The sequence below is a fragment of the Lolium rigidum genome, chromosome 6 (genome assembly GCF_022539505.1).
Source record: "Lolium rigidum isolate FL_2022 chromosome 6, APGP_CSIRO_Lrig_0.1, whole genome shotgun sequence".
Lineage (NCBI taxonomy): Eukaryota > Viridiplantae > Streptophyta > Magnoliopsida > Poales > Poaceae > Lolium > Lolium rigidum.
Genome location: NC_061513.1, coordinates 126,289,044 through 126,311,639, shown reverse-complemented (window position 1 = coordinate 126,311,639; position 22,596 = coordinate 126,289,044). Strand labels below are relative to the sequence as shown.

Below are 22,596 nucleotides of genomic sequence, written 5' to 3'. Positions count from 1 at the left end.
TGGGCCCCTCGTGACGCCTCCTGACCTGCCCTTCCGCCTACTTAAAGCCTTCGTCGCGAAACCCCTAGTACCGAGAGCCACGATACGAAAAACCTTCCAGAGACGCCGCCGCCGCCAATCCCATCTCGGGGGATTCAGGAGATCGCCTCCGGCACCCTGCCGGAGAGGGGAATAATCTCCCGGAGGTCTCTTCATCGCCATGATCGCCTCCGGATCGATGTGTGAGTAGTCCACCCCTGGACTATGGGTCCATAGCAGTAGCTAGATGGTTGGCTTCTCCTCATTGTGCTATCATGTTAGATCTTGTGAGCTGCCTATCATGATCAAGATCATCTATTTGTAATGCTACATGTTGTGTTTGTTGGGATCCGATGAATATTGAATACTATGTCAAGTTGATTATCAATCTATCATATATGTTATTTATGTTCTTGCATGCTCTCCGTTGCTAGTAGAGGCTCCGGCCAAGTTGATACTTGTGACTCCAAGAGGGAGTATTTATGCTCGATAGTGGGTTCATGCCTCCATTGAATGCTGGGAGTGACGAGCAACCTCTAAGGTTGTGGATGTGTCTGTTGCCACTAGGGATAAAACATCGATGCTTTCTCTAAGGATATTTGTGTTGATTACATTACGCACCATACTTAATGCAATTGTCCGTTGTTTGCAACTTAATACCGGAAGGGGTTCGGATGATAACCTAAAGGTGGACTTTTTAGGCATAGATGCATGCTTGGATAGCGGTCTATGTACTTTGTCGTAATGCCCTAATTAAATCTCATAGTACTCATCATGATATATGTATGTGCATTGTTATGCCTTCTTTATTTGTCAATTGCCCAACCGTAATTTGTTCACCCAACATCTCGTTTATCTTATGTGAGAGACACCACTAGTGAACTGTGGACCCCGGTCCTATTCTTTACATCTGAAATACAATCCATCGCAATTGTTCTTTACTTGTTCTTCGCAAACAACCATCATCATCCACACTATACATCTAATCCTTTGTTTACGGCAAGCCGGTGAGATTGACAACCTCACTCGTTACGTTGGGACAAAGTACTTTGATTGTGTTGTGCAGGTTCCACGTTGGCGCCGGAATCCCTGGTGTTGCGCCGCACTACACTCCGCCACCAACAACCTTCACGTGCTTCCTTGACTCCTACTGGTTCGATAACCTTGGTTTCTTACTGAGGGAATACTTACTGCTGTGCGCATCACATCTTCCTCTTGGGGTTCCCAACGGACGTGTCGACTACACGCATCAAGCATATTTTCTGGCGCCGTTGCCGGGGAGATCAAGACACGCTGCAAGGGGAGTCTCCCACATCCAATCTCTTTACTTTGCTTTTGTCTTGCTTTACTTTTTTATTTACTGCTTTGTTTGCTCTTATATCAAAAACACACAAAAATTAGTTGCTAGTTTTACTTTATTTACTGTCTTGCTCTCTATGTCAAAAACACAAAAAAATTAGTTGCTAGTTTTACTTTATTTACTGTCTTGTTCTCTATATTAAAAACACAAAAAATTAGTTACTTGCATTCATTTTATTTTGTTATTATGGCTAGTCCTGCACTTGTTACTCCGTCACCCGAGGAATTGATCTTTACTTTTGAACAAGGGAGTGAGGAGAGTTTTGAAGAAGCTTGGTCTAGAATTTTGGATTTTTATGGTAAAACTGAACCTAGAATGACTCTAAGTTTGCTCCTTAGTAATTTTTATTTTGGACATATTGTTCGCTATAGATATGCTTTGGATGCTCTAGTGGGAGGAGATTTCCTTCACTGCGATGGGGATCAAGCTTTTAATGCCATAAAGAAATTGGTTACATCATCTAGCTCAGCTAGTAATTTTGATTCATCTCTTGCTAGTATTTATGATAGATTAAACACCCTTGAAACAAATATATCTTGTCTAAAAGAAGGGTACAACCAGATTCGTGAATATTATAATTATGTTCCGATAGAACTTTAAACCTTCAATGTGGGTCCCTACTATTAAAGTTACTATTTGTGGTGAATTTTTTTATGCCCGTTGTGATATTATGTCTGAGTTTTGCCTTATGCCTAAAAGTATCTATGAATCTTTGACACTATGGGAACTTACTGAAGGTGGAGAAGAAATAACTCTTATCGATAATTCTGTCATAATTCCTGAGGGGATAGCTGAAGGTGTGTTCACAAACTTTCTAGGAAGAACGGTATCCACTGATTACCTCGTTATTGAATGTGTAGGGACAGGACAAATCACACTTGGAAGATCCCTGCTGAAACTCTTGGGAGCAACCATAGATGTGGGAAAAGATACTCTAAATTTTACCTCTACACCCGGATGCGGTCAAGTATTTCCTAGACCAAAGAGTAAGAATAAGATTAAAAAGGATAGGCGCAACGCCCCTGGTAAGAATGCTGATGCTTCGTCTCTTGATAATACTTAATTCACACTTTCTGCGCCTAGCTGAAAGGCGTTAAAAAAAAGCGCTTATGGGAGACAACCCATCATTTTACTTCTGCACCTTTATTTTATATTTGAGTCTTGGAAGTTGTTAATACTGTAGCAACCTCTCCTTATCTTTATTTTATTGCATTGTTGTGCCAAGTAAAGTCTTTGATAGTAAAGTCAATACTAGATTTGGATTACTCACGCAGAACAGATTTCTTGCTGTCACGAAATTGAGCCGCCCCTGCGGTAGAAAATTTATAAAAATCTGCCAATTTACGTGCGTGATCCTCGGATATGTACGCAACTTTCATTAAATTTGGGCATTTTCATCCGAGCAAGTCTCGGTACCTCTTAAAAATTCGTCTTTACGGATCAGTTCTGTTTTGACAGATTCTGCCTTTTAGTTCGCATTGCTCGTTTTGCTATGTTTGATGGATTTCTTTGTTCCATTAACTTTCGGTAGATTTGTGCAATGTCCGGAAGTGTTAAGAATGATTATGTCACCTCTGAATATATGAATTATGCACTCGACCCTCTAATGAGTTTGTTTTGAGTTTGGTGTGGAGGAAGTTTTCAAGGGTCAAGAGAGGAGGATGATACAATATGATCAAGAAGAGTGAAAAGTCTAAGCTTGGGGATGCCCCGTGGTTCATCCTCGCATATTTTAAGAAGACTCAAGCATCTAAGCTTGGGGATGCCCAAGGCATCCCTTCTTCATCAACAACTTATCAGGTCACCTCTAGTGAAACTATATTTTTATTCCATCACATCTTATGTGCTTTACTTGGAGCGTCTGTTTGTTTTTGATTTTGTTTTTGTTTGAATAAAATCGGATCCTAGCATTCTTTGTTTGGGAGAGAGACACGCTCCGTCGTTTCGTATGAACACATGTGTTCTTAGCTTTATCTTTAATGTTCATTGCGAAAGTTGAACTACTTCATTCATTGTTATATGGTTGGAAACGGAAAATGCCGCATGTGGTAAATGGTATAATGTCTTGAATAATGTGATACTTGGCAATTGTTGTGCTCATATAGATCATGTTTAAGCTCTTGCATCATGTACCTTGTACCCATTAATGAAGAACTACATAGAACTTGTTAAAATTTGGTTTGCATGATTGATCTCTAGAGTCTAGATATTTTCTGGTTAAGGTGTTTGAACAACAAGGAGAAAATGTAAAGTCTTATAATACTTACAATATGTTCATATGTGAGCTTTGCTTGCACCTTTTATACTTGAGTTTGCTTCAAACAACCTTGCTAGCCTAGCCTTGTATTGAGAGGAATTCTTCTCGTGCATCCAAATCCTTGAGCCAATAACTATGCCATTTGTGTCCACCACACCTACCTACTACATGGTATTTCTCTGCCATTCCAAAGTACATTACTTGAGTGCTACCTTTAAAATTCTATTCTTTGCCTTTACAATACATAGCTCATGGGAAAGTAGCATTAAAAACTATTGTGGTGAAGAATATGTACTTATGTGTCTTATTTCTTAATAAGTTGCTTGTTGCGCGGTAACCATGTTTCTGGGGACGCCATCAACTTTTACACCTTTGTTGAATATCATGTGAGTTTCTATGCATGTTCGTCTTGTCTCGAAGTAAGGGCGATTTTCATGATCAAATGGTTTGAGTATGCATATTGTTAGAGAAGAACATTGGGCCGCTAACTAAAGCCATGATTCATGGTGGAAGTTTCAGTTTGGGCAATCAATCCTCAATCTCTTATGAGAATTTTAATCGTTGTTGAATGCTTATGCATTAAAGAGGAGTCCATTATCCGTTGTCTATGTTGTCCCGAGTATGGATGTCTAAGTTGAGAATAATCAAAAGCGAGAAATCCAATGCGAGCTTTCTCCTTATTAGACCTTTGTACAGGCGGCATAGAGGTACCCCTTTGTGACACTTGGTTGAAACGAGATGCTATGCAATGATAATCCATGTTAATCCAAGCTAATTAGGACAAGGTGCGAGCACTATTGGTATACTATGCATGAGGCTTGCAACTTATAGGATATCTTATACATAACACATATGCTTTATTACTACCGTTGACAAAATTGTTTCTTGTTTTCAAAATGAAAAGCTCTAGCACAAATATAGTAATCCATGCTTCCCTCTGCGAAGGGCCTATCTTCTACTTTATTGTTGAGTCAGTTTGCCTATTCTTTCTATCTCAGAAACAAACACTTGTATCAACTGTGTGCATTGATTCTTACATGTTTACCTATTGCACTTGTTATATTACTTTGTGTTGACAATTATCCATGAGATATATATGATGAAGTTGAAAGCAACCGCTGAAACTTATATCTTCCTTTGTGTTGCTTCAACGCCTTTACTTTGAATTTATTGCTTTATGAGTAACTCTTATGCAAGTCTTATTGATGCTTGTCTTGAAAGTATTATTCATGAAAAGTCTTTGCTATATGATTCATTTGTTTACTCATTATCTTCATCATTGCTTCGAATCGCTGCATTCATCTCATATGCTTTACAATAGTATGATCAAGATTATGATAGCATGTCACTTCAGAAATTATCTTTGTTATCGTTTACCTACTCGAGGGTGAGTAGGAACTAAGCTTGGGGATGCTTGATACATCCCAAACGTATCTATAATTTCTTATGTTCCATGCTACTTTTATGATGATACTCACATGTTTTATACACATTATATGTCATTATTATGCTTTTTCTGGCACTAACCTATTGACGAGATGCCGAAGAGCCGCTTGTCGTTGTTCTACTGTTTTTGGTTTCGTAAATCCTAGTAAGGAAATATTCTCGGAATTGGACGAAATCAACGCCTGTGGTCCTATTTTTCCACGAAGCTTCCAGAAGTCCGAAGAGGAAACGAAGTGGGGCCACGAGGTGGCGACACGCCAGGGCGGCGCAGCCTAGGTCCTGGCCGCGCCGGCCTGTTGTGTGGGCCCCTCGTGACGCCTCCTGACCTGCCCTTCCGCCTACTTAAAGCCTTCGTCGCGAAACCCCTAGTACCGAGAGCCACGATACGAAAAACCTTCCAGAGACGCCGCCGCCGCCAATCCCATCTCGGGGGATTCAGGAGATCGCCTCCGGCACCCTGCCGGAGAGGGGAATAATCTCCCGGAGGTCTCTTCATCGCCATGATCGCCTCCGGATCGATGTGTGAGTAGTCCACCCCTGGACTATGGGTCCATAGCAGTAGCTAGATGGTTGTCTTCTCCTCATTGTGCTATCATGTTAGATCTTGTGAGCTGCCTATCATGATCAAGATCATCTATTTGTAATGCTACATGTTGTGTTTGTTGGGATCCGATGAATATTGAATACTATGTCAAGTTGATTATCAATCTATCATATATGTTATTTATGTTCTTGCATGCTCTCCGTTGCTAGTAGAGGCTCGGCCAAGTTGATACTTGTGACTCCAAGAGGGAGTATTTATGCTCGATAGTGGGTTCATGCCTCCATTGAATCTGGGAGTGACAAGCAACCTCTAAGGTTGTGGATGTGCTGTTGCCACTAGGGATAAAACATCGATGCTTTGTCTAAGGATATTTGTGTTGATTACATTACGCACCATACTTAATGCAATTGTCTCGTTGTTTGCAACTTAATACCGGAAGGGGTTCGGATGATAACCCGAAGGTGGACTTTTTAGGCATAGATGCATGCCTGGATAGCGGTCTATGTACTTTGTCGTAATGCCCTAATTAAATCTCATAGTACTCATCATGATATATGTATGTGCATTGTTATGCCTTCTTTATTTGTCAATTGCCCAACCGTAATTTGTTCACCCAACATCTGTTTATCTTATGTGAGAGACACCACTAGCGAACCGTGGACCCCGGTCCTATTCTTTACATCTGAAATACAATCTATCGCAATTGTTCTTTACTCGTTCTTCGCAAACAACCATCATCATCCACACTATACATCTAATCCTTTGTTTACAGCAAGCCGGTGAGATTGACAACCTCACCGTTACGTTGGGGCAAAGTACTTTGATTGTGTTGTGCGAGGTTCCACGTTGGCGCCGGAATCCCCGGTGTTGCGCCGCACTACACTCCGCCACCAACAACCTTCACGTGCTTCCTTGACTCCTACTGGTTCGATAACCTTGGTTTCTTACTGAGGGAAAACTTACTGCTGTGCGCATCACACCTTCCTCTTGGGGTTCCCAACGGACGTGTCGACTACACGCATCACATACCATCGAAGATTGCTAAGCGTTAACGAGATAAATCTCGTGGTGGATGTAGTCAATCACTTGCCGCTTTCAAAAGCGCGTAGAAGATCTTGACGGTGCCACAATCGGGCAGCACCTCCGCACTCAGACACACGTACGGTGTTGATGACGACGTCCTTCTCCCTGTTCCAGCGGGCAACGAATGTAGTAGATCCTCCTCAGAATCCCGCCAACACGATGGCGTGTTGCCGGTGTTGGTGGAGATCTCTGACAGCGCTTCGCCTAAGCACTGCAGGAGAATAGGGAGGAGGGGAGTGGATAGGGTTTGTGGAGAGGGGGCACTTGGGCGGCGGCCTCGGGTGCCCTTGGTGGTGCAGCTCAACTGATGTGGCCAGCCCCTCCCCTCTCCCCTCTTTATATAGGTGGAACCTCCTAGGGTTGCCCCAAACCATGTTGAAGTCCAACTCCAAAAACTGCCTTTTGGGTGAAACCTAGGGGAAGTGGGATTCCTCCCATTCCTTCTCCCTTGGCCGGCCAAGGTGGTGGAGTCCACCATGGACTCCACCTTCCCTCTTGGTTGGCTGGTTAGGGTTGGTGGAGTCCATCTGGGACTCCTCCATCCATGGTGATTTCTTCCGGAAGGTTCTAGAATATTTTAGCGCATTCCATAAATGCACCGGATCATTTCCAAACTTGGAAAGTGACTTCCTATATATGAATCTTATTCTCCGGACCATTCTGGAACTCCTCGTGATGTCCTGGATCCCATCCGAGACTCTGAACAACATTCAAACTCCATTCCATATTCCACATCTACTTATAACGACATCAAACCTTAAGTGTGTCACCCTACGGTTCGAGAACTATGCGGACATGATCAAGACTCTTCTCCGATCAATAATTAATAGCGGGACATGGAGATCCATAATAGCTCCCACATATTTAACGATGACTTCATGATCGAAAGAACCATTCATATAAAATAACAATTCCCTTTGTCTCGCTATATTTTACTTATCCGAAGTTTGATCGTCGGTATCTCCATACCTAGTTCAACCTCGTTACCAATAAGTACTCTTTACTCGTACCATGATATGATATCCCTTGTGAGCCAGTCACATGCTTGCAAGCTAATTGGATGTCATTCCACCGAGAGGGCCCAGAGTATATCTATCCGTCATTTGGATGGACAAATCCCACTCTTGATCTAAGCACCTCAACCCTATACTTTCCAAATACTTAATGCCACCTTTATAACAACCCATTTACGCAATAGTGTTTGGTGTCATCAAAGCATCCATTCGGTGTAGGTGATTAACATGATCTCATGGTCGAAGGATTAAGTTACTATGCATATTAAAGCTTGAAGCACAACAAACTTAATGCCTTGATCATATGCTACGCTTACTATGGGTGTATGTCCATCACGTCATTCACCTAATGATATGATCTTGTTATTAATAAAATCAAATGTTCATGATCAGGAAACCATGATCATCTATTAATCAACAAGCTAGTTTAACAAGAGGCTTACTAGGGACTCCTTTATGTTTACAAAACATACAAGTATTAATATTTCCGGTTAATACAATTATAGCATGGGATGTAAACATTTATCATGAACACTAAGATATAACAATAAACAATTTTATTATTGCCTTTTGGGCATATCTCCAACACCTATGTTAGGAACCCTACTACTAGTTCTCTGGACTTGCACCCTCCTCCCCCCTGATAGATAAGGACTTCTCTGATTGCATAAGACCTCTGATGAAAAAAAATATCTACGGAAAATTTTACATCCGAGTTCAACAGCCTTCGGCCATTTAGTGATTTTTTAGAATCCGAAGAATCGAAAAGAAAAATAGAGTTTTCTTAGGTTTTAGATTTCGACGCAAAAGAATTTCAAAAATAAAAATCCCTTCCTATCATTTCAAACTTCCCCCTCCTCCTCTAAGCCTTCTCCACCTTATCCCCTCCTCATCTTCCTCTTCTCCACCTTCTCCTCTCCTACTGTTCCACTTCTCCACCTTCTCCGTGTTGGGGATTCGTAGCAGAAAATAAAAACTTTCTAACTAACGCAACCCCGGCTGCCCAGATCTATCTAGGAGTTATATTGTAACGGAGGAGACATCGGTGAACGTACCCTCGTCGTAGATTGATAGTGGTTAACGTTCCACTAGAACATGGTTGATGTAGTCGAACAGGCGACGTCGACCTTAGGGTCGTGAAGAAGTCCTCTCCCCGATGCCAAGTACCGCAGATGCAACACCTCGTAGTTTTGCACACATACGATGCTCAACAACGCTCCCGGCTTCGATCCAGCGAAGTTACGGAAGTAGATCTTCTAGATCCAGATTCCGGCAGCGCTCCTGTGTACCTGGTGGAGTTGTCCCCGCCCTGCACAGTTCTTCGAGGAACCGCAGGGAGTCGAACACTAGAGAGAGAAAATACTCTATTTTATTGTGTGTTTAGTTTGCCCCAAAGGTGCACTATATATAGGGAAAAAGTGGGGCAAGGCAACATGCCTATGCAATGTGGGACTAAAAAAAGAGACAAAACAAGGAACAAGAGGGAGGAGCTGGCCGGCCGAGCTTTCGCTCGTGTGCCCCCCGGGGAAGCCACCACCTTTTTTTGTTTTTACTTTTCATTTATTTGGCTCCTTCCGGGGAGCCTAATAAAATAGGGATGTCCAAATATATTTCAATATATTGATTCATCCCAAATATTAAACATATCCTTAATTGCCATTCGTCCGAGACACCTCCCGAACTATTCCAGACACCTTTTGGAGGATTTCACCGGGATCCTATTCAGGGTATATCTCTCAGCTCCGAAGAATGCAAAACCATCTGTATTTTCGTTGAATCCAAAACAAGACGTCGAGGTGGTCTAGGACCCAGTGACTTTTATGTTTTCCGATGCGATGTCTTCATCGGTGACTGCAAGAGGTTCAAGCAAATCCTTAGCAACCTGCTCGACAACGCCATTAAGTTCACGACGAAGGCCATGTTGTGCTCCGAGCGTGTGGGCCAACCACCCCATCCCTAGGACCTCCATGATAAGAACCCCCTCTAGGTTCACACCTCTAAGTAACCAAGTTTGGATCATTTTGAAGTGATCGGCGAGTCCTGAAGTGTCTTGCATGGGAGGACAAAGCCGCGCAGAATACTCGTGGGGGATATACGAGGAGAAGAGGGAGTCGTTGTTTCAGAACTATGTTCAGGCGAAGGAAGGGCACGACAGCACCGGAGTTGGGCTTGGAATCGTCCAATCCATTGTAAGTGGCCTGCACCTCCTTTTCATATGCTAAAACTATCACAAGTTGTACTGATTCTAGATTAATTTTACACTTCTGCTAGTTGTCAGTTCTCTCGGCGTGGCCTAAAATTACGAACCAACTAAGCCTAAAATTTTACAGATGAAAGTTGTGCAATTTTACTCATGAGGTGGGCGACCTTGGCAATGATCATGCACCAGATATCGGCGTGCCAAGTCGTGTGCCTGACGGACCTCAAGACCTCCTCCAAGTATCCGAGGATGTTCAAGGGGGCGGCAAGTTGCGACCGCGATATGCGCAAGCCCATCCACGGCTCCATGCTGTGAGGGATCTCCAGCCCTCCCTGTTTCAGGAGTATATGCAAATAATGGTCTTCACATTGCTGGCAATTCAACCTTTGTTTGTTTGAAATGCCATTGATGGCATCCACACCCCGATCATAGCGCTCACTGCACATTCTTTGGAGGATATTTCAAAGCAACGACATTTCAACCCCAAAGTTCGTAAAACATGTTAAATCTCATGTCGGTCATATATCCATGGGGCAAAACATCTGCCCACGCCCACCTCACGAGTTAGCGGATATCCTCCCAATAAAAATCATGAGTAGAGAAGAAACCGGAAAACATGATTTTTCTAGCAACTCTACTAGTACTCCAAAATAAAAAAAAGAACCCTCAAGCTAGCTAGACCCTCATTTTGCCCCCTCCTCCCCTCTCACGCGTGAACAGTGTTTTGAGAGTCCCTCTCTCTCCGCCGGCTCCCCTCTCCCTCTCCCCCGGCAGCCTCGCCGACCGGAGTGACTGGGAGAGGGGAGGCCGGGCCCCCTCTGTATATAGTAGTCTAGGTCTAGCTTGTGTTTCCCTAGTGGAGTCTGGCAATATGCCGGCGGATGGTGAGCTCCCCGCGCTTCCAAGCGGCGATGGGTGGCTGGTGATGGAGGTCTTGGTGGTGCCGACGGCGTGGTGCTGGTGGCTGCTTCTCAAGATCTTCTATCCCCTGTCCAAGAATAAGCTTGAAGATGTGGTCAAGGCTCTGGATCTAGGATTCGGGGTCATGGCTGCAGCTATGTGCAGATCCAGGGCGGCTGAAGGTTCGTGCTTCCTGCTCGGTGCTCGCCGTGGTGGCGAGAACGGCTGGACGCTCTAGATCTCCTTATGCCTCCTCCTGGTTTTGCGTCGGGGGACAACTGAAGCAGCTCCCGGGAGTTTCTCCACGGCTGTCCTCGATTGGCAGTCGTCCCAACTGGTCGTAGGGCGACCACTCCCTCCTCCTTCGTCGGCGACGGGTTTCTCCGGCCGGTGGAAGCAGGTCTACAACAACCTCCAGGCCATGTTGCCACAGCGGAGGCCTTTCTGCTTCGTCGGAGTTAGCTCCCGCCTCCATGCCCCAAGTGGTTTCGTCCCCGGCGGCATGGAGGTTGGCTCCGGCGAGCTCTCTGGTGGTGGAACTGGAGCTGGACTTGATCGCGTTTTCACTTCTCAGTCAAAGGTCCTTTGTGCTAAATGTGTGGGTCGATTTGTAATTTCCTACTTTTTCTAGACCCTTTTTGTAATCTGTATCACCACCGCGGATAATGAAAAGATGCTCTAGGTCCTTCAGGACCTTCCCCTGTTTTTTTTAAAAAAGAACCCTCAAATTCTTTTTTACCCAGAACCGCAAATAAAATCGCCGTCCTTGCAATAGTACCATGGACGCTGCGTGGTGTCGTAGATACTCGGGCGCGTCGTGCGCTTTATAAATGCAACTTACATGAGACCATGCTGGTTCATTCGTTTCTCGTCATGTGCGTCTTCTCCGTGCGCACGCTAGGGAATCCGGTCCCTTGCTTCAACCACAGTCCCAAATCGAGATCCCACATGGACATGGCCGGGCCACTTGTCCTCCACGCAGTCTCGCCGTCCTTGAACCTCAGCCGTCCGTCCACGTCGCTGCTCCCCAAACCAACGGTTCGCGCCAACCACCGAACCGCCTCGCTCACTCTACTACTCCCGTCCGGCTCACGATAAGGCTGCTCCTCGTGGCCACTAAAAATTAAAGCGGAGCCCACCGAGAAGTAAAAAAAAGCGAAGGAAACCCCCTCCGTCTCCTCTCCAAGTCACGCGTCTCCCACCTCGCCGGCGCCGGCCGCCCCCCGCCCCGCCGCTGCCGCCATGAGCGCCCTGCAGGCATCCCTCCTCCTCCGCCCCCTCCCCTCTCCCCTTCCCCAACGCCGCCGTCTTCCACTTCCCCCCAACTCCGTCTCCTTCCCCCGCTCCCCACACCACCGCCGCCCCCCGCTCTCCCTCCGCGCATTGGCCTCCGACGGGCCCCAGCCCGGCCCCTCCCAGTCCCCCGAGCCGCCCGCCGCGGCGGCCGCGGCGGCGGAGGTCCCCGCTCCCGAGGGCGGCAAGGAGGAGCTGGAGGACCTGGTGGACAGGGCTAGGGTTTGGGCCGTCGCCTTCGCGGCCGCCGTCGTCAACGCCGCCAGGAGGTTCTTCGACTGGGTCGTGTCCGGCGACTGGATGAGCTGGTGGCCATTCTGGCGCCCCGACCGCCGCCTGCAGCGCTTGATCGACGACGCCGACGCTGACCCCAAGGACGCTGCCAAGCAGAGCGCGCTGCTACACGAGCTAAACAAGTTTAGGTGCGCTCCACAAAAGATTCCTTTTTTATTTATTTTTGCAGTCATTTCGTTACTAGTCAAACTCAGATAAACCTTGCTTGCTTTGGGGGAACTTGGAAATGTGTTTAGGTTTGGCCTGGCTATCAGGGGATTACTTGCTAATTCGTACGTTTCGACTATTTGACTTACCTTAGTAACGCCGAGGGATTGAGAAATCTGTCCATCTCAATTTCAGTTTTTTTTTTTTGTGACACCGAGTAGATTCTGGATCCTTGGTAGTATAATATGTTCATTGGCATTGATACGACCAAGTTCATTTACCTATTAGTCGAAAAATCACTAGGAATATGACCAGTAACTGACAATACATACGGATGCATCATTGCTTTACTGAAAATCTCAAATCTAGGTAGTTCAGTTTGTAGCTGATTCTCCGGATCCAGTGATATTAGGATTCGTGGTACCTAGTTATTGGTGTCGTTGATATGTGATGTGGAACAATGTACCTCTCCCGCCATCTTTTGATGCTACTGAAACAATTAATTGCAATGGTAGAACCAAGACCTTTTGTTTTCCTTTGCACATTGCATATAACGGTCCAGTGTCCTACTTAGATTTCGGTGAGTGATATGGTTCTTGGTTTTTCATTCATGTAGCCCAGAAGACGTCATTAAACGAATTGAGCAAAGAAGTCACGCAGTGGACAGCAAAGGTGTTGCAGAGTACCTCCGAGCTCTCATCCTCACCAATGCCATTGCTGATTACCTACCAGATGAACGGTATGGGCGTTCGGCAACCCTACCAGCTCTGGTAAGTTTCCTTTGCAAGAAATGCCACTTGCATAGATTTGTGTTATCCTAGTCAAACAGCGCAGCTTGAAAACTACCCTGGTTATGAACTTGTGATACTGACAATAAAATCACACTTGATGAAGTTCCGTGCCCATTTATAATACCACAACAGATGACAATGTTGGGTGCCCAAATACGTTATGTATGTTTTTTTATTTCTTCAAGAAAGAAATGCACCAATTCAGATACTTATTTTAATCAAAAATTGTTCAGTTCTTCAGAGAGATGTATGTTGCTACCATTTTTGAACAGAAAAAAGCTTAAAGCTTCAAACCTCCCATTACTGCTCTATGTAGCATCAGTTTCCCTCACGTGTCGTATGTTTGTACATTGTAATGGTTTGAAAATTTTAGTCACCATTTTGTAACCCACATTCCCCGCTCGTTGCTTACGTACATTTACATCAATAGTTGCAAGAATTGAAGCAGCGTGTATCTGGGGACGAGGACAAGCCTTTCTCGAATCCTGGGATATCACACAAGCAACCATTGCATGTTGTAATGGTAAGTTCACTCAACCTTCAAACCACACCATTATGCTATTATATCATTCATGACCATTTTCATGTTCTGGGGTGGTTATTGCGTTCACTATGTGATCCTGATAATGTTTGCATTGATTGCCATCATTAGGTTGATCCTAAAGCTACCGGTAGATCAACTCGCTTTGTTCAAGAGATTTTCTCGACTATCTTGTTCACAGTTGCTGTTGGACTAATGTGGTATGCTCAACCTTCCATAATTCATGACTCTAATTACTTGGAACTTCTAATATGTCATCTATTGTCATCACGTTTATGTCAAGGTTTATACTTTGTTTTCTTACTTATTTAATGACTCTGGAAGGTTAAATGGTCTGTATTTGCCATGCAATTTCTTGCATAGTGCAACTGAAATTTAGTTTCATAGATTTTAGTTTCAAATGTGAATCAGCTACCCCTATCCCTGGTGTTTAAGGCATGCATGATACATTTTTTATGTCATATCCAGAGTTGTAATGCAAATAGTTATTTCTGTGATTATATATGAATAGTAAACTAGTTGAAGCCTTGTTGTATTTTCTTTCCCAGACCTTATTCCGTGGATAACTTCTTGGATTTGTTTTTGGTTTGCATGGCAGCGACAAACTCTTTGTGTTAACCTTGAGTATCTTTTGGACATCAAGTTTATTCTTGTAGTGATCACTACATTTTATTTCAGGGTAATGGGCGCCGCTGCGCTTCAAAAGTATATTGGTAGCCTAGGTGGAATGGGCGCATCTGGTGTTGGTTCTAGTTCGTCGTATTCTGCAAAAGACTTGAATAAGGATGTAACTCCCGAGAAGGTGTGATTTGATGATATCTTGATCTGCCGTCAGTAATGCAAAAATACATTACTGAGTGCATTTTTCGTTTCCTTTTGTGGTGCATGCCTTACTTGCACTGTTAGTATGCAATGGTTCGATTACTCAGTGCTGAAAAAGAGAGTGAACATATGGATTTTCCAAATGATCCCTTTATGCTCTTTTAAATGCAGAATGTCAAGACATTTAAAGATGTCAAAGGCTGTGACGATGCAAAGAAAGAACTTGAGGAGGTTGTCGAGTATCTGAGAAACCCTACAAAGTTCACGCGCCTTGGTGGAAAGCTACCAAAGGTAATTTGTTCTATATCAATTCTGCAAGATACATTTTCAATCTGCTATGTACCTTCCCTATGGAGGTAGATACTTGTTTGCAGGCTCAAGGCATTTTTTTATTGAATGCTGACTCAATAGCTATAGGCCTTGATATTCAATGATGTGTTTTTTTTGTAGGGGATACTTTTAACTGGAGCTCCAGGAACTGGGAAGACACTGCTTGCGAAGGTACAAGTTATTTGAAAGAATCATGCCTTGCTTCATGTTTGTTAATTAAGAATGATGTTTTACTTCATGTTTGTGAGGTCCTTGCTGTGCCTCGTATTGCTGTTTTACATGGAAACAATATAGTTCTCTGCTTAGCTTCAAAAACTAACTTCTATTAGAAGAGTAGAAGACATCTCTTATCTATTTACAACAATCATTTCCTTGATAAATACAATACCTTACTAGAGCTGGCGTTGTGCTTTAGGCCATTGCAGGTGAAGCTGGTGTGCCGTTCTTTTACCGAGCAGGTTCTGAATTTGAGGAAATGTAAGATCTCTTCTGTCATGATATTGGGATTCATATTTTATTGTATCTTTGCTAACCCTAGACTACTACTTTGAATTGGAAAAGTTGCGTATAAACTTGACGTCAGAAAACTTGGCTTTATGGCATCATACCATTCTATGTGTTGCAGTCGAAGCACTACTAAAATTATATGTATTGGGCATGTATGAGTCATGACTAGTGAAGCATTTGCATTCCAATGGCACCGTACATATCATTTGTACGTCTATCCTGCTTTCATGCCTTTCTGTTTAATCATAATTTACTGACATCATATTGTGTCAGGTTTGTTGGTGTCGGTGCTCGGAGAGTGAGGTCCTTGTTTCAAGCCGCAAAGAAAAAGGTGTTTTACCCTTCTCTTCCTTTGCCTGAGTTTGCTCCAACATTTCCTTCGCTCTATAGCTCTAGCCTGCAGTACAAGAGTAGTTTCGTTGCATTGTCAGCTTACGGGCCATGCTCCATCGTGATTCTCTTTTCATCTCCCTGATAGGCAAACTGGCCAAGCTTAATTTGTTTTATCAGTGAAAAGTGATGTTTTAACAGCTTTTCATTGTTTCTCTTTACAGGCACCATGTATTGTTTTCATTGATGAAATAGATGCCGTGGGATCCACTAGAAAACAGTGGGAAGGGCACACAAAGAAAACATTGCATCAACTTCTTGTTGAGATGGATGGATTTGAACAAAATGAGGTAACATCATCGCATAAGTGAACAGAGTGCTGCAGAACTTTGTCTAACTCTTGTTTCCAAACAATGTCTACAGGGAATAATAGTAATGGCTGCAACAAACTTGCCAGACATTCTTGATCCAGCACTTACGAGACCTGGTAGATTTGATAGACATGTAAGTTTTCTCGAGTATATTTTTCATCATCGCAACTATTATCATCAACGACTTATATTTTTTGCGAGAATAGCGATTGCATATAATGATTTCGTATTCCAAATTTTGTATAAATAAGCAATTTCATTTATTTATGCTGACATTGGTTATTAGATTGTTGTCCCTAGCCCTGATGTGCGCGGCCGCCAAGATATTCTGGATCTCTATTTGCAAGACAAGCCTGTGGCCACTGATGTGGATGTCAATGCAATTGCCCGTAGTACCCCTGGCTTTAATGGGGCTGGTGCGTACAACTTCCCCTCACATGATCTCAGCTAACTATGAGGTGTTTTGGTACCAATAGGATAGCTATTTTTCATTAACAATTGGGATCTCTTTATTCTTTTTGCCGCTTCATCATTTTAATAAGTCCCAAGTTCTAACACATAGATCGGCAGTATTCCACTTTTCCCCACTAGAATATAAGAATAAATATCTTACGTTTGAAAGATGCTATAAATTTTGACAGCAATATCATGTGGAGGACTGATATTGACTCATCTTTCTTTATTTTTCTGTCAGACCTTGCAAACCTGGTAAACATTGCAGCAATTAAGGCTGCAGTTGAAGGTGCTGACAAGTTGAATGCATCACAATTGGAGTTTGCCAAAGATCGTATCATCATGGGAACTGAAAGGAAATCAATGTTCATTTCTGACGAATCGAAAAAGGCAAGTTGCTGTTTTCTTGGCACACTAGGACTAATAGCTATAGCGTCCAATGTTTTTGTAAATTTTTAATCTGAAGAAACTGAATTTCAGTACTAACTGTTCTTTTTTGTTCATTAGCTTACTGCTTATCATGAAAGTGGGCATGCTATTGTTGCACTCAATACCAAGGGCGCTCATCCAATTCACAAGGCAACTATCCTGCCTCGTGGATCTGCCCTTGGAATGGTTACACAACTTCCCTCACAGGATGAGACTTCTATCAGCAAGAAACAGCTCCTGGCACGTCTTGATGTTTGTATGGGTGGAAGGGTTGCTGAAGAGCTTATATTTGGGGAAGAGAACGTTACAACAGGAGCAAGGAATGATCTTCATACTGCAACAGAGCTTGCTCAGTATATGGTGATTATTTTGTACTTTTGTACTTTTTTTTTTCTTGTTAGATGTGTCTAATGCCGTAACATACTGGTGTAGGTATCAAACTGTGGGATGAGTGATGCTATTGGTCCAGTGCATGTGAGAGAACGTCCGAGTGCTGACATGCAATCAAGAATAGATGAAGAGGTACATATTCATAGGTTTTGTAATTAAGAATAGCATTTCTCTAGTATATTATGACCACTGGCCAGTACAAGCTAGTTATCAATGTTTGTTGTGCTTGTGCATGGTGTATCAGTATTTGAGAGTCACTGGGTATAACTGTCCTATGGAGGATATTTACCATCTCTTCTTGCATTTTGTCTGATCATCTGGCCTTGCAGGTGGTCAAACTCCTAAGAGAAGCTTACGAGCGGGTCACGCGTTTACTAAAGAAGGTTTGTTTCTCAACTTTGACTGCTTTTTACCAACATATTTATCTTTTAATCAACTCAGTTCTGACTGATCCAATTTATTTTCAGCACGAGAAGCAATTGCATGCTTTAGCAAATGCCTTGCTAGAACGCGAAACTCTCACCTCCGATGAGATCAACAAAATAGTCCATCCATACCAAGAACCCCAGCTTCCCTTCCAAGAAGAAGCATTTGCGCTAACTTAGATGTAGTACCATTTGTTGCATCAAGATGGTAGTCCCAACTGTAAATCCGTGTACAGTATTTGGAAAATTGACTTCAGTTCTCACCATTTTGCACAGATGGGGTCAACCTGGGTTCATTTTCCTTTTAGGTGAGCATGCAGGAATTTAAAAGATGAGATTGTCGGTGTTGAAAAAAAGTTGTGTGCTTATGAGCTAATGGTTGTCCGATACGGCAAGGCTGACCCTGGCGCCAACATGAAACTCCGAGTTGAGAATTCCGTGCTCGGTTTAGTTAGGGAAGCAATACAAGTGTAGCACTGCATATTTTGAATAAGCATTTGGATTTTTGTCCAATACTCTGTCCCTTCATTGTTTTAGGCAAACCGTATATATATAATGGCCGCGTAGACATTGTGTTGTTAGTCTGCCCTTTTTGGACATTCAGTCTGTAACTAAGATGCACACACCGCTGTTAAAGCAAGAAAGGTAACATCATCGTGACTGGCTACAACATACTGCCTTTTGTTTTTGCATTTGTATACCACTATTTTTTGCAGTCGAACAATCACAGCATGATCAAGATTGGCCATTTTTGGGCATAGACAACCAGCATGGCAGACAATTTTAGTTCTAGTTCTTTGAAGACGATCAACATACTAAACCATCTTCAGTGACAAAATAAGAAGGCATATTCAAAACATGTCATGTGAAAATACGAAGACACAACACCATCAGTTGTATCATGGGAAACAAAGGCACTTCCAGACCAGTAGAGAGTTATATATGTCATGGAGCAAGAATCCCAACACCTTTCGTGCTTTTGTTCAAATTCCACTTGTTTAATTGATTGTTGATTTGTTTTTCTTGCAATAACACCACGTTAAGCATGTAATATATGGCATACTTTTCAGATTCGCAGCTCCCTCTGCTTATTACGTTCTGCAATGGAGATGGATATCACGGATAGGCCCATAGGGAAAACCGTGTTGCTGATGATACCTGTTCTCTTATCCACGATATTGCAAACTGAGAACAAGTAGCATAGCTGCATAGGAGATCTGTACCCCAATTAAACAAGGGAAAGAATACAAGGCTTGGCGGGCTAATACTAACAATGTAGCAATAAAAAAAAGTAGATGGACTATGCAGGAATACATGTGGAAGATCGGGCAGCCCTCGCCGTCTCATTAAGAAATAGCAAAAGTGTTTTTTTTTTCGGTAGTATGTAAATTAACTTATCATGAGAAACAGTCATTCTGGTTTTTATAGCCATTTGGTTTGCATAATTTCATATTTTCATAAGTTGTATTTTTTCTCTCAGTTCTTGTCGTCGTGGTGTAACAACAGATGCTATTGGATGGCTTAAGTTGGGGCCGAATATGCGCTAGAGGATCCGGGTGAGGGTTTGGTTAACAGTGAAAAGGATGGAAAGAAACCAGTATGTATTACTTAACTTGGCCCTTGGCCAGAGGTAGAAGATGTACAGTACACGATCTCCCAACAGTTGATCTCCTAATGGAACCTCCCGCGCAGGGGTGTGCCCCCTCTCCTTATATAGGGGAGAGGGTGGCTTACAAGGCAAGAAACCCTAATGAAATCTATGACAAGCTAAGCTACTTTATGAAGCTACTTTGGCCCAGCTGGCACCGGTTATGACTTTAAACAAGGAGTGGTGACCTCCGCCAGTATCTTTAACGTCATCGTCTGATTTGGCGCCAGGGCTTCGTTTAAAGCTGATTTGCTTCGCTCATCCTTGTCCTCTAGTCCTCGATGGAATCTTTGACCAATGTGCTGATAGGCTACAGTGATCCTGATTCCGGTTTGCCGGTACCTTTACCTCTGGTTCCGGTACCTTCGCACTTAGCCACACTGCCTCTTAGAACCAATACTTTGGTATACCCCTCTGGGATACCGGTTTGTTCCAACTCCGGTTAGCTGAACTTAACTTTAGATTCCGGATCACTCTGTGATCCGGTTTACCATCACCAAAACATGACGAACTTGCCATACTCTTGGCCTACCGGGGGCCATCCCCCCGACAGTTCTACACATGACAACCTTCATACAGTGATAGTATGGTATGTCCTTCATTTTTGGAGACAGTGCCCACTATGATTATACCTTATTCACCACTCTTATCATTCATTGTCAATGCCATCTATGCTCCTTCTTGTCAACCTACCCTTTGATACCATCCCTATGGTGGGATGCTTAGTTTTGGTTACAGAACTATCAGTACATGTTGTAATATTCAACCTTTTAGGATTTGAAAAATAAAATACATCTAACAATTATTCATGAAAGTTTTAAAAAGTGTATGAGTTGACATGAAATTTCAAGACATCTAATTTTGGCAATTTTCAAGATTACTCTTATTTTGGAAATTCCGATGAAACCATGAACCCTTCCGACAAACACTACGGGAGAGCTCCAGTCTGCCGACGGCTGCCAGCCGTCGGCACAGCAAAGAAGACCGTCGGCATAGGCTGTGCCGACGGTGACCATCGGCGTAGCGTCGTCGGCATAGTTCACGGTCGGGGACTCGCCCGATCACCGTCGGCACTGAGATCGGCCGTCGGCACAGATTGTTGTGCCGACGGTTATACCGTCGGCATAGTATTTCAAAATTTTCAAATTTTTTTTGAAAAAAGATTCAAATTATGTTTTTTTAAAAAATATTTTTTTTTCCAATTTTCTTCTTATTCTTTTTTACTTGTTAATCTTTCACAATCACACTTACACTTAGTACACCTAATATTAGGTTAAATTGCACTTGTAGTCAAACTTCCCAGTTGGTCACCCATCCTCACACTACTCCCGCCCTAGCACGCTTAACTTCTTGGTTCTCTTCGGATGAGCTTCCATGAAAGAAATGACGCCCTTGTTGTTAATACTACCATATCAATCATATTAACCCTTTGACCGTGCTGCCACATCTCTATATTTTTGAATTCTAAACAATTATTTAAGTAAACAACAATGAATATATATAAATAATAATAATATAGAACTTGAAAAACAATTAAATAATTTCATTTTTATCTTTTTATTTAATATGGAATACTTAATATCAGTAAATACGAATTTGGCAAATAATATGTCTAAATTGATCAGAAAAAAGAGAGGAATACAAATATGACATCCATATCATATTTTGAACCTACAATTTAATTTACCCAAAAATCATGAGCAATAGATCAAGTACCTCTAGTTTAAATCTGGTTGATTTTATCGAAAATGAGGTGGGAAACGGCCTCGACATGACATAGTTTGCCGAAATGAGGTCATATTTGGCACGTGGGTGGGCCCTAGGATGGGAAGCAAGACCTCGGACGCGGATTTCTAATCCGGCCCACGTGCAACCATCTTTTCATTTTTAGCGTGCCCAAACGGTTTTTATTTGTGAAGCAGCTACATGGGGCGCATTTTAGTATGACGTGAAACCTCCGTGCGATGATCATATTTGGCACGTGTGTGGGCCCTAGGATGGGAAGCAAGACCCCGGGTGCGGATTTCTAATCCGACGCACGGGCGACCATCGTTTCATTTTTAGCGTGCCCAAACGGTTTTTATTTGTGAAGCAGCTACATGAGGCGCATTTTAATATAACGTGAAACCTCCGTGCGATGATAGTAGACCACCTACGCACCACCTATCACATGGCATGTGCACGCATTAGCTTTTTGGGAACCCATGCGGCTTCCGGCGGTGTCCCGCCGAATCCGCTGGAAACTGACCGGATTTGAACTAGGGCTCAACTATCCGTCACTCCAGAAATTTCGGAAAAAATGTTTTTAGTTTTACGACGCATCATTATATGTGCTAATTTTTGTTCGTTTAGTTTTTTCGCGAATGGATGCACCCGTCCGCCCGGTACGGCGATACCGCATGTCCTGGGGGGGGGGGGGCTGTTTTGGCCAGATGGCAATTTGAACGAAGTCAAAATATCCCACGGAGCCGCGTGGTGTCATTTTATATGTCATAGTAACTATTCCGTTTGTCAAAACTGGGATGTGGCAATTATTTTGGAAAACCCTTCACGAAAAGAGCTATCACGTCCGGGGTTCTATGGATTTCAGGAGAAATGAGGTGGGAAACGGCCTCGACATGGCAAAATTTGCCGAAACGAGGTCATATTTGGCACGTGTGTGAGCCCTAGGATGGTAAGCAATACCCCAGACGTGGATTTCTAATCCGACCCACGAGCGACCATTTTTCATTTTTGGCGTGTGTGAAAGTCATGAAACCTCGAACATTATAGATCATTTCTAAGAAAATTTATTTAGGTATTCGAAATATTCCATTTTTGATATTTTTCTATGATAGATCTTGTTTTTACGCAAAATTTGATATATTATACTTATTTTTCTCAGTTAGAATGATTTAGTTATGCTTTTTTGAAGACTGCCATGGAGAAATAGGAAAAATCTATGCCGACGGTTAAACCGTCGGCACAGGTCTGTAGTGGAAAAAAAGGAAAAAAAAAGTGTGCC

The 22,596-nt window shown here is 43.1% G+C and overlaps 1 protein-coding gene across 1 annotated transcript; it reads left to right on the top strand.

Annotated features, from left to right (window-relative positions):
* The first annotated feature begins 12,063 nt into the window (after positions 1-12,063).
* Positions 12,064-18,525, top strand: LOC124659627 (ATP-dependent zinc metalloprotease FTSH 9, chloroplastic/mitochondrial). Its single transcript, XM_047197461.1, has 17 exons — positions 12,064-12,536; positions 13,172-13,325; positions 13,777-13,869; positions 13,999-14,087; positions 14,566-14,689; positions 14,881-15,000; positions 15,160-15,210; positions 15,455-15,516; positions 15,820-15,877; positions 16,101-16,226; positions 16,300-16,380; positions 16,534-16,663; positions 16,942-17,090; positions 17,208-17,489; positions 17,562-17,651; positions 17,849-17,902; positions 17,987-18,525. The coding sequence occupies exons 1-17, from the start codon at positions 12,064-12,066 to the stop codon at positions 18,122-18,124; spliced, it is 2,274 nt and encodes a 757-aa protein (XP_047053417.1). The 3' UTR covers positions 18,125-18,525.
* Positions 18,526-22,596: the final 4,071 nt, after the last annotated feature.